Source organism: Mus musculus, chromosome 1, assembly GCF_000001635.26.
Source record: "Mus musculus strain C57BL/6J chromosome 1, GRCm38.p6 C57BL/6J".
Classification (NCBI taxonomy): Eukaryota; Metazoa; Chordata; class Mammalia; order Rodentia; family Muridae; genus Mus; species Mus musculus.
Window position 1 is genome coordinate 95,657,211 of NC_000067.6, and position 20,630 is coordinate 95,677,840.

General features: G+C 37.8%; 1 protein-coding gene and 1 long non-coding RNA gene across 4 annotated transcripts in view; one reads left to right on the forward strand and one right to left on the reverse strand.

Annotated features, from left to right (window-relative positions):
- The window catches only part of St8sia4 (ST8 alpha-N-acetyl-neuraminide alpha-2,8-sialyltransferase 4), an 80,036-nt gene extending 69,529 nt beyond the window's left edge, over positions 1 to 10,507 (reverse strand). For 2 of the 3 annotated variants that reach the window (NM_009183.2, NM_001159745.1), the window contains exons 1-2: positions 9,939 to 10,384; positions 3,654 to 3,785 (exon numbers count right to left, since the gene is read on the reverse strand). In NM_009183.2, coding sequence (NP_033209.1) covers positions 3,654 to 3,785; positions 9,939 to 10,051 — 245 coding nt within the window. In that variant the 5' untranslated portion in view covers positions 10,052 to 10,384. Of the gene's footprint in view, positions 1 to 3,653; positions 3,786 to 9,938 lie in introns of all 3 variants that reach the window. The other variant, XM_006529275.4, reaches the window with a different exon arrangement.
- Positions 10,491 to 20,075, forward strand: Gm30431 (predicted gene, 30431). Its single transcript, NR_166710.1, has 4 exons — positions 10,491 to 10,946; positions 14,201 to 14,432; positions 18,126 to 18,208; positions 18,641 to 20,075. It is a non-coding gene; the product is annotated as a predicted gene, 30431 (long non-coding RNA).
- The last annotated feature ends 555 nt before the right edge of the window (positions 20,076 to 20,630 follow it).

The following is a 20,630-nucleotide window of genomic DNA, read 5'->3' on the forward strand; positions in this document are numbered from 1 at the left end:
ATTTTTTCTAAAAAGCAAACTTGGTTTCAACCAAAAGGTTTGTGGACTGTTAAACTGCCAGGAAAGATTCTATACAGAAATTGCTCAACTGAATCTTCAACCAGAACTTCCCTTTCGATACCAACCATGGCTACAACAGCAGCTGCAGAGGCCTAGAGGCTTAATTTACTACTCATTGTTTTTATTTGTGAAATGTTAAATATAGCTAACCCACCACCACATGCCACTCTTCCTTCTCCATATATTTTGTAACAACAGTCTGTGTTGTAGCAACTGCAATTTCACTGAAAGTGCATTTGTCTCACCAGAGGCATTGAGTAACACATCATATCACAGGAACACATGAAAAGTTGAAAGTCAAACTAGGACTGTGTGTGTGTGTGTGTGTGTGTGTGTGTGTGTGTGTGTGTGTGTGTACAGACATACATATCGTAATGCAAGTAGTTTCAATTTATTAGAATAGAGGAGAGAATCAGTGTGTCTAAATTTGATGGTGAAAAATAACATTGATTGACAATAACACAGTTCACTGAAAGAAAAGGAAAGAACTTTGACATTTCTGTGTGCTTTATTGTGCCTACGAAATGAAAGAAAAATCCTTACATGACTTTTCCTAAATGAAGTCTTTTTATAACTTAATAAGTTGGGGCTTAGAAAAATGTTAGGGGAAAGATATTGTAGTCTGAAAAAGAAAAATCGTAAACAATCCTATCACATGAAAACTAAAATTATTCCCAAACATGTGAAGAACACTGTTTTTTGATTTTTGTTTTTTAACTTCACTATTTCATAATTGGCTATGAATTGGGTGATCAAAATTTATTTTTATTTTTAAAGCAAAAACATACCATGTACTTGATAAAGAAGCACTCTATATTTAATACTAAAACACGATTTTTCACAACTTGCTCTATTAAAGGATGGGCACTTTAAAATAAAGCACTGAAGGGGACTGTGTGCCCCTGCTCAATAAGCTTCTTCAGCTACAAGTGACATTATTGTCATTTGCTGAGCACAGTAGGTAGACGATGGTGTACGATTGTATGTGCCATCTTCCACGAAAGAAATCTATAAATGCAACAGCATAGTTTTTTTGTTTTTTTACACGAAACACATATGAACCTGCACTCATGTTTAATTAGTAGTCTTATATGATTAAGAAATATTGCACTAAGAATCAAAATATTTCACTAATTATTGGCTAGACTGTTTGGAGGATGAAAGCTGAGATCATATGTCTCTACACCCTTATTTGGCATTGTATTTTTTAGGGTTTTGTTAATATATGAAAACTGCGAAAATAAAGAACCAAAATACAGAAAATAGGTTGAGACAGATGGTAGACAGAAGCTGACAACATTCACAGATTTAGTCACAAGTAATGAAACTTAAATGTGTCATCTCCTAAGAACATAATATCCACAAAATCTTCACAATACAATGAAGCCATTAAGAACAAGGTAATAATATTGATTGAGACTATGACTATAAAGTACTTTAACTCCTTAAACTTTGTGGATACTTCAAAGTACAATGAATTCAAACCATCTGAGACAATTCACCACCATAAAATTGTTTCTAACTTATCACTGATGTATTTATCAAAGTTGCAGACCAACCAACAGAAAGACTAAAGAGTACAAACAAAATTCACAACCAATAATAGAACAAAATGACCTACACAACTATTACACATGTTAATGCAAATTAACAAATCATTTACTAGAAATATCATCAGAATATTATAAATATAACGGTAACTTAAAAATAAACAAGACTATAAGGCAGGATTCAACTATTTAAAAAAACAAAAAAATTCAATGTAGAATTTTGAAAAACTTGAACATGATCCAGCCACCCTCTCACAGATGTGCTTGCTAACTACACTTGTAAATCCTGAGCCAAACAACAAGATATTTTCATATCCTCAATCTTTTATTACAGGTGTCAAACTGATTAATACTCAGTAGTCACTGCTGCCAGAGGCAATTGTAATTTTTATGAACTGTTTGCACATTGTGCAATAATGAACTTACAAATTATTCTTTCCTTGCAAATGACACCTTTGTATATATTATTCAATATTTGTTCACTGTTGTATTGTTTACCTCTTAGCCTGTGAAGAGGAACAATACAAACATAGTGGGTACTAACATTTCATTCATATTAACAGCTCTTAGCTGAAAAAGCTCACCTTCAGAACTACATCTGCAGCCTTCATTAGTTTGTAAAGTTCCATCAGATGCATCACTACAGTTGGTTTGTATTTAACGTGTTTAGACTGGATACCTTACTATAAAGCAAACTGTAAATGTTCCATGAATACATACATTATTCATATTTGAAAAGATATTAGGAATGCATGAACTGATGTATTGATTATGAAGAAGTACTATTCAATTAATAAACTTTTAAAATTTTCACATACATGACACATTTTAAGCTTGGCTAGACATGATAATCAGACTATTTTAATTTTGCTTGTATGTCCTTTATGCCATCAATGCAACCTCACCTTCAGTGACTCCTTTCTAGCCTGACCACTTTTTCTTTCAAGTCATTATTGTAAATAACTTCTTTTCTTTACAATCAACCACTTTCTCTTTCACCAACCTCTGAGATTTAATGTTATGCCTGTCTATCACCTTGTTCCTAATAATTAATTCATGGCTAACATATTTTAGACTTAAATGAAAAGCTAGATATGGGAGCCAGAGAGAAAGAGAGATGATATAGGAATCAAGTAAGGGCAAAAATATCAGGCTGAGAAGAAAATGAGACCCTCACTTTTTAATCAGTCAGATACTGTTAACAAAATTTCTATGTTAATATCTCATTAATGAGATATTTACATATTTAGTATTTCGTTAACACTAAAAAGCGCAATGATTTTTTTATATATATATAAGAGATATGTTCTCCCAAATTTCTCAAGTTCTGAATTACCAAAATGCTCTAATTTAAGCATACCAACCAAACCAGTGATGGAATGAAAGTGTAAGGAAAAAAAGATTCTGTCCCCTCCTTATTTGGGAATGTAGAGCTCATTTTCTCATTACTTTTAGGATATAGAAGTGAGTGCTGCAATGGATGTGAGGAGTCATTGGGTTTATTTCATTTTAGCTTAAAATGTCTGTGTGGAAAAGACCAAGCCAGAACTGTAGCAAGCTTATTTTCTGACATTTTATTCCCTTTTTCACATGAGCTTATACCAGCATAAACATTTAATAAATCAAATCAATCTACATTTAAAACACAATAGGAGTTGAGGAACCTCTGTTCTATGTCGTTAAATGTCAGTTCAAATTGATGTCTCAATATGGAAAAGTAAGAAAATGATTCCTAAAATGAATGTTCATTCCATGCAATGGAATAAAATTATGTGACAGGTTAGTACCTAGCTCAATATTTTGCTCTATTGCTAATGGGATAGTATATTAAAAATTCCATCATCCTTGAGTAAAAAGTGACTATTCAATGATTTTGTTTTTATGGTTCCACAGTCTTCCATGAGGAACATTAAATGTAGCTGATCCACTTTTTCATTAAGCATTTACACGTAAGCCACCAATCAAGTGTTCAGTATAAGTTTGCCAAACCCAGCTTCTTTAAGGACATGATGTGATGGTTTTCGACTTATTAAAGAAACTCACCTTATCTCCAGGACTAAAGAAGAATTGATTTTCCAGCCTTGTACAGAATGTTGGAAGATGGTGGAGCCAGCCTTCCGGATGATTTTATCAGAGCTGTTGACAAGTGATCTGCTCAAACACAGTTCACCATCTCTGAAAAGACAGATAGGCCAGCTGTGTGAAAATCAGACCCATTTTGCTTAAGTGACACCATACATGATTATATTTACATTAAGGTGTAAGCATGGGATATTATTTTCATAATTTAGTAGAAAGAGTAGACATTATCAAAGTAAACCTCTACACTCTCTTTTTTGAAAAATATTCTATTTTTCATCTAATACATACCTCATGATTTTTAAGAAAATATAACTGTCATCAAAGCTACAATACTAACTACCCCCACTGCTTAGACAATAAGAGCCAGGATGTTTGGTCAGTTACTTCCTCTACAAGCCTACAGCTTTTGCTGCCAAGATTAATTTTGTTTCAAAGAAGACATAGATAAGAACTAGAAATATACTTTGCTGAGGACTACTAGCTAAGTCTTGTGCACAGCAGATCAGCATGTGTAATTGATTTTATGGTACATTTGTATTGTGTTTTGGGCACTACATCACTAAGGTCACTGTGGTCTTAACCTTGACAAACAGCAATCACATTATTTAATATGCAGGGACCATGGTGGTTATGGGGTTTTCTGTATCACAAAGTAACTTTTCAAGCATTGTTTAAATACTGATTTAAAAAGAAATTGGTTTCTAACATTGTAAAGAGGAGACTCACAAAAATCAGAGAAGAAAATTCTTTCAGTTCATGTGTCCATTGCCTTTGTATTGTAATAAAAGTAACTGATTCTTACAGCCAGTCATCTCTAATACACCATTGACTAGTACACCATGTAAACTGGTAATGTTAGGAGTTTGGCCCATGTGTGATGGAGAGAAACATGTTTCATGTCATTTATAGTATGAGGACCTGTAGATCTAAGCAATTCACTATTGAATTGTTTGTCTTTGTGATTTCTGGTAAAAATTAAAAAAAAGATTCAGATAATTACAGAAGGTAATCAACTATGACAGAGGAAGAAAACGTTTAGCCTTTTCAGTATCTGTACTGCTTTTAACTATTTCCTGCTAATAGCATTGCTAAAAAGTATTATGATTGTTTAAAACCACCAAGAATGAGTGTGTGTGTGATACCTAGAGTACTCTCTCCACTAATAGAAACACTGCCTTTTAACAGCTGTTAGGTGATTCCAACACTGGAGGCTTATGGCTTGGTACTTGCTTTGCATTATTTTCTTAATACGTAATTTTAATTCGAAGCGACCCCCTGTGCTACTTATGAAATCATATAAAAAAACCACTTCCTGTGAAATTTGAAACTTTATAAAAATTAATATTTTTACACAGTTCTACTGATGAAAATTATTCATTTGCATGTCTGTTCAAGGTTAATAATAGTCATTTTACAGAGGTCATCCAGGGTGTTAGGAAACAGAACACATTTTACTATGCAGTGATGGAGTTGTCAATTTTCATATTATACTTCTAATGATAATTATTGCCTATGAGTAAGATTGTGGATGTGCACGGAAGTTAACCTTCACACTCTGGTGTACACCTTTAAGCAGGCATAAATTATCATTATTTTTTATGGGAAAAGGCAAAGATCTTTCCAATCATCACTCCATTAATGACTGTCAATATCATTTTTTCTACCATAGGTTGCTAAGGTTCAAATAATAATTTTGAGACCTAGTATATTTTATGGTGTTAAAATTATTCATGCAATTGAATTTTTAAAATTGATATAGTATTGTGGCAATTAATGATGAATATAATTTCTACATGTACAATGGTTTTTATGATGATATAGTTAGTCCTATGGAATGTTAACAGGACAAATGCATATTCTGAGAAGACTGGTACTTCCCCATTTGAGCAGCTTCTATTAAATTGGTGATTGGCCATAGGTCAGGCTTTTATCATTGGAAAGAACCTTGAATGAAAATGAGCACTAGTAGTCAAACTTCTCTTTTACACTCAAAGGAATCATCTCACGCTATAAAGCATACTTTTTTGTTGTTGGATATTTTTGTAAACGATCTTGGTTTTACTGTCTGAAGAAAGATTCCCTTCCCATGAATTCAAGGCATGAAGAATATTGCCACCCACTGTTTGCTTCTCATTCTACTTTGGACATGACCTCTGAACAGCTACATTGAAAACACTTTTTTGCATAGAAATATCTACAAAACATTCAACATGCAATTTTAAAAAGGGAAGAAACAAAAGACATCAAAGAAATCACTCAGCACTAAAGAATGTGATTTGATAGTGTTTCTGCTCCTATGGTGTTGTGAAATTCAACAAAGATGATCTTGCACAAGATCCCACTCTGAGGAATATCTGTACTTATGCCTGTTAACATCTACAATCTTTTGTTATTGTTTTCTCTTTGGTATGAGTTTCTGCCTTTGCAATAATTTATATTGTCAATTCTGAGATACACAACAAAGGTGATTAAATACACTTTTGGATATTAGGTCTCAGTATCTTAGTATTTTAGGATACTGATTACTTAGCTGTGGAATGAATGTGACTAGATTAAGCTTCTTCATTAATTGAAACTTAAAAAAAAACATATCAACAAAAGACTTGAGTCAAACTAAGTCTGAACTCAAGCAGGGAGCAATTCTATATTTTATTCCCAAAGTATCAAACAAATAAAGATGAGATATAGTGTAGTGTAATTGAAAAATTAATCTGGGAATTAAAGGGCAAAAGATGGAATACTGTTTTACAAACCCATCTTCTACTTTGAAACAATTTAAAAGTGAGTTTTTCTGTGCAGTTATAATCTCAGCACTGGGTGTTCAGCTTTACTATCAACCTTATACATGGCAAAATTCAAAACTGTTGATTGTTTAGTAATATAATGTAAGGAGCCTTAAGGGAGAAAAAAAGACATGGATAACTATACTGAAGTCTCATTGTAGTTCTGCCAAGTAAGTTTCAGGGAGTCTCACCAAAATTGGCATCTATATATCATTTAACTTTGCCACATGTTTAAATTCTTTCCTCACTAGAAAGGTTTGCTCAAGTAGTTGTGCATGTGGGAATCTTAAAAGCCATTTCCAGTATATTCTGGTGAGTATGCCAAACGTGAAAAAGTAGTGAAAAGCCTGTGGGAGAAAGTAACTCAAGAACGATCCACTTAATACTACCAGTGGTCTGATGTAGATGCATTAACAAAATCCGTCTATCAATAAAGTTTATCCAGAAGGAAATGGCAGGTTCAGGTGGTCAGTGATTGTCACTCACACTGTAGGGAGTAATCCCCTACTCTTGTTGAACACACTGCTAAGGTTCCTCCAGAAATAGAGGACGGCAACCTTTCTCAGCTACTACTTTCCTTTCTGTGTACAATGAGTGCTTGATGCTGAAGAGTGAGTGATGCTCCATTGGCTGTGCGTGGGGACTCTGCTAAAGAAGAAGTGGTTGGATAGAGAAACCTCCTATCTAGTGGGAAATATTCATGGTGTTGGGGACTCTGAACTCAGAGAAATGTAAGATTAAAGAACTTGGTTGGAGCTACTGCCAGCCTGTAAGGCTTGCAGTGCCCCCCAAAGGCTGTAGCCTGCCTCTATGGTCTCACTTTTAAATGAAGTTTTGATCTGGCCTTCAGGGCCCCTTTACTCTTTAAGTCATTTCAAAACTGGCCTCCCCATAAGCTTGCACAGAGACGAGATGGTGGGTTAGCTGATGAATCAAGTGCTCCACCAGAGGCACTGTTAGGGAGTTGAAAGAAATCATGTGCTCAGGTCACCCCCCTGAACGTTTCATTCAGGCCAAAAGGGGATGAACATCCAGAGACCCCAGCTACCCTGCACTGCTCTTGGTAACACTGGCCCCACCCTGTGCCTGAGTCTGGAAGCCCAGAGCAGTCAGGATTTCTCCAGCACGTGGGTGAGGACTGTCTCCACAACCCTGTCTCTGCCTTGTTCAAAAAAGCTGCAGTTGCGGGCTTTAATTAAAGAGGAGGAGCTTTGAATGTGAATTTTTTTGTTTGTTTGTTTGCTTGACTGTCACAAATGAAGGCAGGCTTACTTCTTTCTGAAATGATGCTCACACACGAAACACACACGAAACACACACGAAACACACACACACACACACACACACACACACACACACACACACACACACACACACACACACCAGTCTTCTCATTATCCTGCTCTGACTACTAGTTCTTGTAGAAGAAAGGGTAGACACCAGCACGGCACCCGGTACACCTCTCTTCCTGTTTTGATAACTCAAGCGCTGGCCTCAAGCCTTCTCATAGGAACTGGGAAGAAAGAACTGGCAGCTCAGCTTGCAAAGGGTGCGGAGGCACAGCTCAGTAGAGCTAACCCAGTCGCTGTGTGACTGTGGGGCTGCAGCTCCTCTGATGCCAGGGCTGTGCAGACCCTCCCTTGATTTCCAAAAAGGCCAGAGAATAAATGTCACTGTGAAACGTGGAGTGTCCTGGATCTGATATTTTCCTTTGGGGCACCCGGGATACAGGCCTCCTTCCTGGAGGCAATTTATCCGAGCAAGGGAATGACTCCTTTGCAGGGTTTGGACATAGTGTTCATCACCACGCCCACTCCTGCTCGCTAGGGTCCCAAACCACTGGAGTCCTGTAGAAGCTTGGCCGCTTTGTCTAAGCGCCGGCTCCTTGGAACCCAATCAGTTCTGAAGGGAACAAAGAGCCTCGATTCGCAAGCCCCAGCCTCCGCCTCTCCCAGGAGTTCCCACGCGCGGGTTCACCACCTTCAAGACCCCTTTGTCTGCCTGGCAAAAACAGGTCTGCTGGGTTTATTCACACCCCTCCCAATTTTTCTTTTCCACCATTGACATGGATTTTCCAACCATCCACTTCTAGGTAAACGACTTCACCTAATTCTTTTTATTTATGTATGTATGTATTTATTTTTCCTCTCATACAAACCTTGAATAGGTTTGTTGAAGCATAAGGACCATTCGGCCCACTCCTTATTAGTGTTCCTTTCTCCTAGAGTCCCCTTTGAGCCTAGTACTATTAGCTTTATGCAGAATAGCAAGTCCTTCCGGGAGGATACACCTGCGTCTTACTCACTTCATTGTGACTGATTACTCAGAGAGGAGCGGGGATATTAAGAAAAGAGCTGCGTAAAGTTTCCTAGTGTGTGTTTGAGAAGCTCTCTGCCCCGCCCCCCACACAAAACCGCGCACACACAAAAATGCCAAAGCATCCTTCTTCGTTTCAAAGATGCCAGAGACAATGTAAAAACAGAAGGAAATCTCAGCCAGTGCAGTTTCCGACTGTGGAAAGCTCCGGACTTGGGAGGATTTCCGAAACAGGACTTTTAACAGAGTTGACAACAGGGCCATATCCTCAGATGTGCGCTTCCAAGCCTTGTCAGAGACAAGAAGTTACAAATCGCTCGCTCTGCTCCCGGATAGACTTCAAAGGCAGAGAAGCCAGGGGAGAGAGGAAGGAAGTGAGATATTTACAGAACTTAATGGGGCGGAGATTTTGATCACATCTTGACAAACTCAAAAAAAAAGAGCAGATATGGTCTGTAAAGGCGCAGTTCCCAGTTCCCTTCTAAAACTGTAACCATGAAACCCGGGAGTTTTATACGTAGAGGAGTGAATAAGGAATTTTCCTTATTGATACTGAAATGTCTAACTTAAAGAAAGAAAGAAAGAAAGAAAGAAAGAAAGAAAGAAAGAAAGAAAATAGATCTTACAGGCGTCCCCTCCCCCAACAAAAACAAACAAAAAAGAGTAAAGACCCACTTCACTTCTGTGACCATAAACTTTGGAGAACGCCGCTTTTTATGGTGTCCTCATAGACTGGCGGGACACAGAAGGAAAGAAAGAAAGAGAAGGCTTGAGGAGTAAAGACATCTCTGAATTCTGCTCAAGCGTTAAACTGACAAGGGCACTCGTTCTTTGTTGACACTTCTGCAGTGACTTCTTTGGTGAGCTGCACCCTGTGCCAATACATCTTTCACCACCACCACCACCACCACCACCACCACCACCACCACCACCACCACCATTGCACAGGGCAAGTTAAACTCATCCTAGAACCAGCATGGGAAACATGCACACACACCTCCAAAGAGCCTTTGTTATTTAATTCATGACACTCTGCACAAGCACGCCCAAACCAATACACACAGCACTCCAAAAACGTCACTCTCCCGGCTCTAAGCACACTTCACTATGGCTTGATTTGGTGTCATATCCTTGAACATGCATTTACCCGATGAGTTGCGTCTCTTGGTGCTCCTCAGTTCTGGCTATTTCTTTTGTCTTATAAAAGATCAGGAGTAGACTTATAGTGCAGATGGTCCACCGTTTTCTAATTGAGCGCATCTTGGGTGCCCGGGAAAGTCCTGGTTGTCCCAGCTCAGGCACCTTCTCCTGGTATAAAGGCTCCGTTTTGGGATGATAATCAAGGGGGAGAAATCTGAAAATTGCGAAGGGAGCGTGGAGCCGAGATCCCAGAATCAGGTCGCTAGGATGTTCAGCGGTGGAGCTCTCCCGGTTCTCCAGCGCTGCCCAGCTCCCTGCCGCGCAGTTAGCGCTTACCGGGCCCGGGTCGCTCTGCGCCGCCTCCCTGGGGCTCAGGTTTCTTTTCAAATGTGACACCTTGTGCATTGGAGGTGGCGGTTTCTTCTGCAGCTGGGCTCGGGGGCGTCACTGGCCCTTTCCTCGCCGTAGCAGGGAAACGATAAGCAAGGCCAGCCAATCACCGTGCTGAGGGGGCGGAGGCTGCTGTTGCCTTGCGTTACTGGCGGCTGCTCGGAGAGTCGTTGTGAGCTCGGTCTGCACTATGCCGGGTGGAGGAAGCTCACAGTCGCACGCGGACGCGTTCTTGCGCACATGCCCCCAAACCACAGACACACACAGAACCACACTATCTCCTAGGACGCCCAAACGTCAAGGCTCCAGATCCGCCAGCTTCGACACCAGCATTCATCTCATCTGAGAAAGATGAGACTCATCCCACCAGAGGAACGCAATGGCTAGGGATAAGGATAGCTCGAGAAAGCAGCCTATCATTCAAAGCGTGTTTGCTAAACATACGTAAACGCACGGGCGAATAAACCCGACCGAAGCACAGTGAAATCCAACAGGGAAGTGGAAGGGGAACGTTCATTATTCAGTGCACAACTCTGTCTGGAAAATACGATTATTCACAGGAGCTGATGAGCTGATCTCGCCCGCAGAGTGGATGGGTAATGAGGATCCCAGCTTGAAGCTTGAGGTAAGCAAGTGAAGTCGGAGGCATCCTTACGAACATTATGGACACTTCTGTGACCCACGCGTTGTCGTTTGGAAACTCCTCACGAAGTGAAGGCAAATCCAATGCCATTTAAACTTCACTGCTGAGACCAGAATTCTGAGAAAAGGCAGCGTCCTCCGGCACACCCACCAACACATTCGTAATCCTAGGGAAGAAGAAAGGAAGGGTAAAAAGCAGGAAAGGCAGGCTCCTCTTGAAAATCCAACTGAAGTGTATTGGGCTCTGATTTTCACCCCTCTTCCCGCCTACCTTTTTTTTTTTTTTTTTTTTTTTTTTTTTTTTTTTTTTTTTACTTCTATTGTATTGTGCAGCTGGCGCGCTTTCTGAGTATTCTAGCTGAGCACCTCTCCATTCCTAGTTTCTGGCACATTCAAGAGAGCTGACTGCTCAGGCTTATCACACCTAACATCTACATGCTTCCTCAGCAGGAGACAGAGCCTGGAAACCAGACTCCTTCCTATCTGTGTGCCTTGGCCCCAGGATTCCAGAGGCTCTGAAGTCTGACTTCCTGCTCCTTCACTGAGCAGTACCTTTGCTAGTCCATTAGCCCATTAAGTTTGCACTTTCCACATCAGCAAATGAGAAGGCTCACCACCAGGATTTGGGTATCCTTGGACTTAGGAAGAATTCAGAGTGACTCAAGGAGCAGCATTAAGTAGAAAGACATGACCCTTGCTTAAAACCCGAGGTTCTAGAACCTTTGCCTAGCTGCTGAGGTCTTTAAAAGTAAACCAACAGAGCTTAGTATAAGACCCTGTTTATGTGTGTCAGTTTCTATTCAAGGTTTAGGAAGTTAAGTCTCCTAAGTTTTGAGAACCTAATCTCTGCAGGACAGGCAACCAAAGAGCCAAGTCTAAAATGCATCAAGGAGCAAGCAATTATGAGTCTTTATTGACATTACAAGTGGCCTGCTGGGAGCCTTTCCAGTGGATTGATGTCCACGCAAATCCTGCTTACCTTAATGCATTTTAGTTACACAGACTTCTCAAGTAGCAGCAGGGAGAAAAATAAAACAGTTTCTCATGGGTTAAAGGGAAGTGGTATTGGCTGGGGTGTATAAAAATGCTGTTTGTTGCAAGAAAAAATATCATGTTCACATGCAGAAAATATCATTTTCATTTTTTCCTCTATTAGTTCATTTTCTCTCAGGTAAATGCCCAACTTTAAAAACCTTTTGTTTTTATATATTGACCTTTGCTTATGTTTCCATACATAGAACCAAATATAATACATGTCTAATCACAAAAGACTTTGACTTTAGCTAGAATGCAGAGTCATAAATGAGTGAAATTTCTCCCAGATCAGGAAATCTATCATCATTATTCTCAATTCTTCAATATCGGCTGGCTTGGGTAATTGGCAATACTATTCTTTTGCATACAGTGTAATGGTTTGTAAGCAAGCATGAACCTTTTACAATTAACTACCACTTACAGACTATCAGTTAAATAATCTTCAATTTGTAAAACTCAACTTGAAGATTGTCTTGTGAGATATATCTTTTTCAATTGTGCTGTTCAGAAACACCTCCGTTTGTAAGAACCATTTTAATTTCTTAAGGCTCACATTTTAATTGTGTGTAGACTCTTGTCTCAGCCTAAGCGTTTTATTGTTCTATTACTATTTCTTATCACAGAGTCTTTTGAGATGTTAAAATTACACACACACACACACACACACACACACCACTGCATCCATGTAGCATGTTTTCTTCTCTCTCTCAAAATTATGCTATGGAATTCATAAACCAGGCTCAGGCCACTGAGACTTTGCTGGTAAATTTACTCACCATCAGTCCTAACAAAGGAGTTGAATCCTTAGGATTCACATGGTAGAAACATAGCATGGATGTCTGCAAGTGGTCCTCTGATCCACACAATAAAATACATGTACACACACACACACACACACACACACAAACACACACACACACATTCACACACAAACACACACACACACCAAAATCAAAACAAAAAACCACATAGGCCCTCCTATTCTTTGAGTGACAGTTCTATGGAGTCAATTAGCAGTTGTCTGGTCTCACTTTTTATAACTTTGTTTTCATAATTTTTATTTTCTGCTTTAATCTACTGAGGACGGCTCAGTTTGTATTTAAATATACAAAGTAAGAAATTCTATTAAAGGTTTCAGACTGTATGCTTTGACTGTTACTAAACTAAGATTGTACAAATCTCAATTTTTGGAAAACGAGTATTAGACAAATGAATAAATATAGTACTTACAAAGGAAAGTACGAATTCCAAGCATAAACTTGCCTAATCCATTAGCAGCAACTGCTTCTGGGGAGAATGGATCAATAGACACTTATTGGAGAGAGCCGTTGGGAATAAGGGGAAAATAATGAGTCTATTTCACATCTGACCTGTAACTCCCCAACATAAAATAAATAATTGATCTTCCTCTCTATTACCACAATCATAATTCCCTATATCCCACTTGAGAAGTGGTCAATACTGATAGATAGCGTATGCATTGTGGTTAAGCACACATTCTCACATCTGTCATTGATGCAATTGGGATGATTTATATTAGCTGCAATGACAATTCTGTCATTAGACAAAATTTGAGTCACTATGCAGGGAAGATAAAAATAGAAGGACTTTTAATATCTCTTGTATGACCTAAATGTAGAATCATTTATTTCTTTAAAACATGCTTTAGAATATGAAGAACATGTAGTGGATTTTTCTGCTTTTAATCTTCTTGACAGAAGACTACATCTACATTGGAATTTCAGAAATGAATGCTTATTATATGTAAAATCCTGTAGAAATTGTCCTGGAGTTGATGAAAACTTCAGAGTAGTAGTGCCCCACATCATGGAACCTGTAGGTTTGTTCTATGGTGTTTTGCAAATGAAGGGTCTTTTTTAATACATGATGCAGTCTCTTTGAATATAGAATCAATGTCAAAAGTATCAGCAAGCTACACAGTAAAATAAGCTAAAACAAACATAGGAGTTTGTATAAGAAGGCATCTTATAAAAAACAGAATTCTGAGATAGTTTTGTAAAAATCCCAGAGAAGAGAATTTATTTAAGACATGTAGTACTACTGTATCTTTGAGACCTAACTTTTATTTTAAGAGCTAACTCTATGTGTATTGTGGTGATGGTTTCTATATTCTTGGCCCAGGGAGCGACACTATTTAGGAGGTGTGGCCTTGTTGAATTCACTGTGGGCTTGTGTTTTAAGACCCTCATCCTAGGTGCCTGGAAGTTAGTATTCTGCTAGCAGCCTTCAGATGAAGATGTAGAACGCACAGCTCCTCCTGCACCATGCCTGCCTGGACACTGCCATATTCCTGCCTTGATGATAACGGACTGAACATCTGCACCTGCAAACCAGCCTCAATTAAACGTTGTTCTTAAAAGAGTTGCCTTGGTCATGGAGTCTGTTCACAGCCGTAAAACCCTAACTAAGACAGGTATATATGATCATATTCAATAGCAATCACTGTAACAGGTTCTAGTCACAGGAAACATATATCCCTGTGATCAAGCAGTGTTGATACTTTACCAGCTCAACTTTTACAAAAGAGGGAACATATTACTTAATAGTGTGATAAAGCTCTTAATGTTAAAAGACAAACTAGCATGTTTAAGATACAAAACCAGAAAACAGAGAATTTTGATCGTGAAATCTAAACTTCAGTGCAGTAACACTTCCATTTTAAAGGGAGATAGAGAAAGTAAGGTGAATAGTTGAGGACTTGTGTCACTTGGTTTCTGGGATGAGTGAGCAAAACGGGAAGATAATCTGAAGTGAAACCAAATTTGCTACAGGTAAGAAAGTGAAGCAGCACAGAGAGATTGCAGGTCACAAGAAAGGAGAGCAAGAGGAAGTATAGACAGCACAAAGGACACTTAGTCATTAAGAGTAAATGGGTTAGTAGGTGAGAGAAGGAGAGGTAGAGGAAGGGAACAGCCAATGGCAGTACTGCCATGGGAAATGAAGGTTCTTGCTTACATGCTGGGTCATAACCTGCCTGATACAGCTGACAGATCCAGAAATCGGGGCATGCTGGAGAAGGAAAGAGCTCCTTAAACATCTGTTGACAAGACTAGCTAATTGCTCTTCAGTTTCATAACCAAGGGGCAAAGATATTCACTTATTAACTGGATCGTTTATTATGGCTTCCTTATCTTGTATTGCTGTAAAATGTAGATGATTTTATTTTTGTTTGTTCAGCATAGTTGTCACCCAACACATCAGTTCAAAATTAAGTCAACTTTGTGGTTTTTATTTGGTATTGAAGTACTTTATTTTGATTATTTTCTAAGCTAGAATATGAGCTTAATTAGTTGGTTTTTATTTAACTGACAAACCACACCCCCAACCATGAAGGTAACATATACTAATTTCTTCTCGATGATGTGTCACCAGCTTTTTTCTATGGCTCTGCAATACTTGTCTCCTTATCCCGGAGGGAAACTCTACCTAAAACATCAGCAACAGTCAAAGTAGAAACTTCATATGCCACCCTCAATTTGTTTTTTTCCTAAGATACCTCTGTATGTAATGATGTCTCCTCTCATCATTTGAGTTTGGCATATGATCAAGTATAATGTCATTAAAATAGTAAAACATCATCTCCTTGTAGAGTTTCTTGGTTTCCCAAGCATCAGTAAATGGGTCAGTAAAAATTTTTATTAGGAAAAGAAAGAGTAAATTCTTAACAAAAAAGAAAGGGGTAAAGGAAATAAAAACAGAAAGAGAGGGAGAAAGAAAGAGAACTCAGACTAATCCTGGAAAACATAATGCAATAATCTTTCCTCTCTCTCTCTCTCTCTCTCTCTCTCTCTCTCTCTCTCTCTCTCTCTTCTCTCTCTCTATATATATACATACACACACACACACACACACACACATATATATACACATATACAAACACACACATGTACATATGTGTGTGTGTGTGTGTATTCAAAACTAAAACGCCACAACGAAATAAAGGCCACATGATCTGAGTGATATTTATCTGCTAAATGGTCAAATTGCAGAGTCTATATCGCCCGTTTAGTATTTAAGAAGAAACAATGCTTTTATAAACTGTTTAGACTATACAGTAAAAAAATATGGTAGGACCATCCCTGTTGGAATAGAAGACCACCTGTTTTGTATTTTTAACCTCCCCTGGCCAGAAAACCAGACAAATACAAACAGGGGCAAACTTTCATGATCCAGTGTCTCACCACTGCAAGCACTAACTCAGTCATACCATTTTATTATCAATTACACGTATTCTACATATCCAAGGAGAAGTTTATATTATTTAACACATATAGCTAGTAACTTTTCTGACTCATCTCAGTGTGTGGGCACATATGCAAGTCACATCTTTGTGCTTGACGGGTTCAGTCTATGCTCCCTTCCCACAAAGACAGTTGGATTGGGAGTAAACAAAATCTCTTGTTTCCTTGCTCTAGAGTTTTGCTTTTAATTTTAAGCCTTTCTTGTTAGCATATTTATTCTGTAGAATAATCTGTGTGTGCAGTTTCTATACTGCTATCATGACTCATTCCTATGTCATGATGTTTTGGTTCTTACTTTTAAAGTGTTCTTTGAGAAAACAACTGTTACAGGCACTGCTTTCCAAGAACAGAGGGTGTCCTTCCTAAGACTTCCAGAGATCAAAGACGATGCAGGCACAGTCCTGGAATCCTTTACATTGTAGCATATCCTCATTAAATTAATAATATTTTATTTGGAAAATATTCATCAAAGGCCCTGAACATAAAAACAAGAACCCCAAATATTTCAATGATCAAGTAAAAAGACTTAGAGAGAAATTAGCTGTGGGCCCTCAGATGTTCAAAAGGCAAAAGAATCAATGTAGTCTTATCATCTTCTCAGAAATGTATCTAATAATTTTTACTTTCATTTATATAGCTTATATTTAGTAGATATTTGAGTTTATTAATCTTCCTTTTTGTTTTTAGACTTAGATACTGTAGGTGTGTCCTTGTTGGAAGAGGTGTGGCCCTCTAGGCAGGCTTTGGGGTTACATAAGACTCACATTTCCTGTGCTCCGCACTCTGCCTTGTGGTTGTGGGTCAGGATATGAATTCTCAGTTGTTCCTTAATCCGTGATCATGATTCTATACCCGTAAGCTGACTTTGACACTTTCTTCTGTAAGCTGCCTTGGTCATGGTATTTTTATCACAGCAACAAAAGAATAACTCAGACAGAAGTATATTTATTTATGTGTATAAGTGTTCTCTTTGCATGCATATGTGTGCATTATCTGAGTGCCTGGATACACAGAAGCCTACAGAAGGCTACAGAACTTCTGGAACTGGAACTATACTGTTCTTAAGGGTACAACAAAAAGCAACTAGTACATGTACAAATCCCAGAAAAGTGGGAAATAGTAGATTTACTAATAACTTGTTAAGTATTTTTTTAACTTGTATGATTTTGAAGAGAGTTTTCAGTTTTATATTTTCTAAAATAGATATTAAGTTTTGATGTTGGATGTTTAAGTAGAATCATAAAAGAAGTTGCAAAATAACTCTCTGATTTTAAGAAAAGATTTTGACAAGGGTATTCGTTTTCTGATTCACCAGTTTAGTTATAGAAATGTCTCAAATTAATCATTTTATAGTATGGAGAAACAGCCAATATTTGTTGATTTTTGCATATATTCTGTTTTGCAAGAAATTTCTAATTTCATATACAGAGTTACATTATGCAAGGTATTTTGTTGGCATACTATTTCATTTATTGATTAGTTGTAGAATATAGGCATCCAACTTTTAAATTTCTTATTAAGCATTTTTATTTTTTGAGATAAGATAATGCTGTGTAACCCAAGCTTTTTAAAAAAATTATAAACATATATCACAATATCTGGTTTATATTTTGATTTGAATCTAATTTTGTTAGTAATCCAATCATAGGCATACAGTATTTTTACAGCATATTAACCTTTAAATATATTTAAATATGAGACTTTGATAATGTCAATGTGTAATGTGCCAAGATTAGTGTTTCATCATGTACTTGAAATAGTTGTGCATCCTTTAGTCATATGGAATGTTGCTATGTTTTCTATGTCATGTAGGTTAAGTAGAGAGCTCACACTGATCTGTTTGTTCTGTTCATTTTGTTCTACAGTGTTTGAGATAGAACAGTAATTGGTCTACACACCTATAAAATCAGGCCTGGCAGACTGAAGCAAGAAGATCATAATTTGAATAGTAAGAACTTTACTAAAGCAATCTGTCAATCGATGACCTAAACAACCAGCCAAATAGACTAATGTTAACAAAGACAATTATTGCTCATAACTTAGTACCTGTTCCTGTACTCTCTTAAGTTTTATTTTTTCTTAAACATATTTTAAAGTCTAATTTAAAGGACATTAGAATAAAGTTGTGTGTGTGTGTGTGTGTGTGTGTGTGTGCACGTGCGTGTGTGTGTATTCTTACTAGGTATCTCATTATTACTGTGCCCTTTCTTTCATTTCATAATAGCAGGATCCTTTTAAAAGTTATTCATTTTATTTTAAGTGTATGAGTGTCTGCTCACCAGGTATGCGTGTTCAGAAGACAGCAAGAGTTTCAAATCTGGATCAGTACTGAAGATACAGATTGTGTTCTTGTTTTTCTTTTCTTTTTTTTCTTTTGCAGCAATCATGTAGATGCTGTCTTGAGTCCTCATCCTCTGGAAGAACAGCATGTGTTCTTCTGCACTGAGCATCCTTACAACCCATCTAACATTTCCCTCAGTGATGTCTGATCCATGATAGAGGTTTACAGTGCCAAGATTTCATAAACATGTTCTGCCTTTACTTTCAACTTGTCTTTGCTTGTATGTTTAAGGAGAAATACTTTTTGACAGAATATTATTGAGTTTTGCTTTGTTAAAGTCAAATATTTCTTTTTTGATCATACCCATTGAGTAAAGCTTATCTTAAGAAATTCCTTTTTCTTGCAACTCATGTGTTGTCTATTTTCTTTGAGAAGAAGACAGCAAGACATGATTAAACATAGAAAAGGGTGGAGCAATGGAAGGCATCCTACAGGAGTGAGGGAACCATCTGATGCCTAGGTCTTACTGCTGTGAATGTCAAGGAAATTGATTATAGGAATGGTAATCTGAACTTTTTCTATAAGTGTTTAAGTCAAGCACATAGAATGTTTTAAAATCAATTTACCCATCAGATAGGATAAGTATTCCAGCTACAATCAGTACTAGTTGTTAGCACTACACATCAAGTATGACACAGATAGAAACACAGATTCAGAAAATAAACTTGGCGTTTCGCATCTTGAATACTTTTTGCAATAGTAATCTGTTAGGGGTTGGTCTGGTACTGTGTATACAAATGGTAAATTCCGGTCCCCAACACCTGGTTGTTTGCAGAGAAGTGAATGCTCATGTGCACCAGTCTTTGTTGTGCAAACCTTACTCTGTATGCAATTTAAAGATATTGGCTAACTAAAAGTGGCTATAGACAATCACTGAGAATAAAGGTACATGGGACTTTTATTACAAGACTCACCATCGCAAGTACAGACCACAAGAAGAAGGAGAGAAGAGAGAAGGAGGGAGAAGGAGAAAGGAGTCAAAGAAAACTTGAGGTCTTCACTAGACACAATACACCAGAAGCTCATGGCCAACTAATTGCCCCCTGAGGACATTCTAATGGAGCAGAAATAACCTGGGTGAGACTCAAACAGCAAGTATTTGGGAGCACAGTTGGGGAGTTAACAATCTTCTGTATAAAAAAATATATTAGGTGTAATATGCCCAGTAATGGGGTTAAAGCTGATTTAAAAAAAAATCCATAAGATGCTGTCTCTATTATTGGAAGTCTGCCTGGGTTATACTAATAACTAACAAAGTTATTAAATTACATTAAAATATCATTTACCACACCTGAGTGGCATGTATCATGTCCTGACATTTGGGCCTTCCACAGGAACCTACTCTTTACCACATGTGTTCAGAGAAGCCCCTCTTCTAATATTCTCATGGCCTTTAATATATGAAGGCACACTTTGGAAGTAGTCAGTTGATTGAAAATATTCTCCTTTAGAATTTCATCTATAGTATTTGTTATTCAAATGTATCATTATAATTATTATTTTAAAAATATTAAAAAGAATGAATTTATGAAATTCCTAGGAAAATGGATGGACCTGGAGGGCATCATCCTGAGTGAGGTAACCCAATCACAAAGGAACTCACACAATATGTACTCACTGATAAGTGGATATTAGCCCAGAAACTTAGGATACCCAAGATATAAGATACAATTTGCTAAATGCATGAAACTCAAGAAGAGCGAAGACCAAAGTGTGGACACTTTGCCCCTTAGAATTGGGAACAAAACACCCATGGAAGGAGTTACAGAGACAGAATTTAGAGCTGTGACAAAAGGATGGACCATCTAGTGATTGCCATATCCAGGGATCCATTCCATAATCAGCTTCCAAACGCTGACACCATTGCATACACTAGCAAGATTTTGCTGAAAGGACTCAGATATAGCCTTCTCTTGTGAGACTATGCCGGGGCCTAGCAAACACAGAAGTGGATGCTCACAGTCAGCTATTGAATGGATCACAGGGCCCCCAATGGAGGAGCTAGAGAAAGCACCCAAGGAACTAAAGG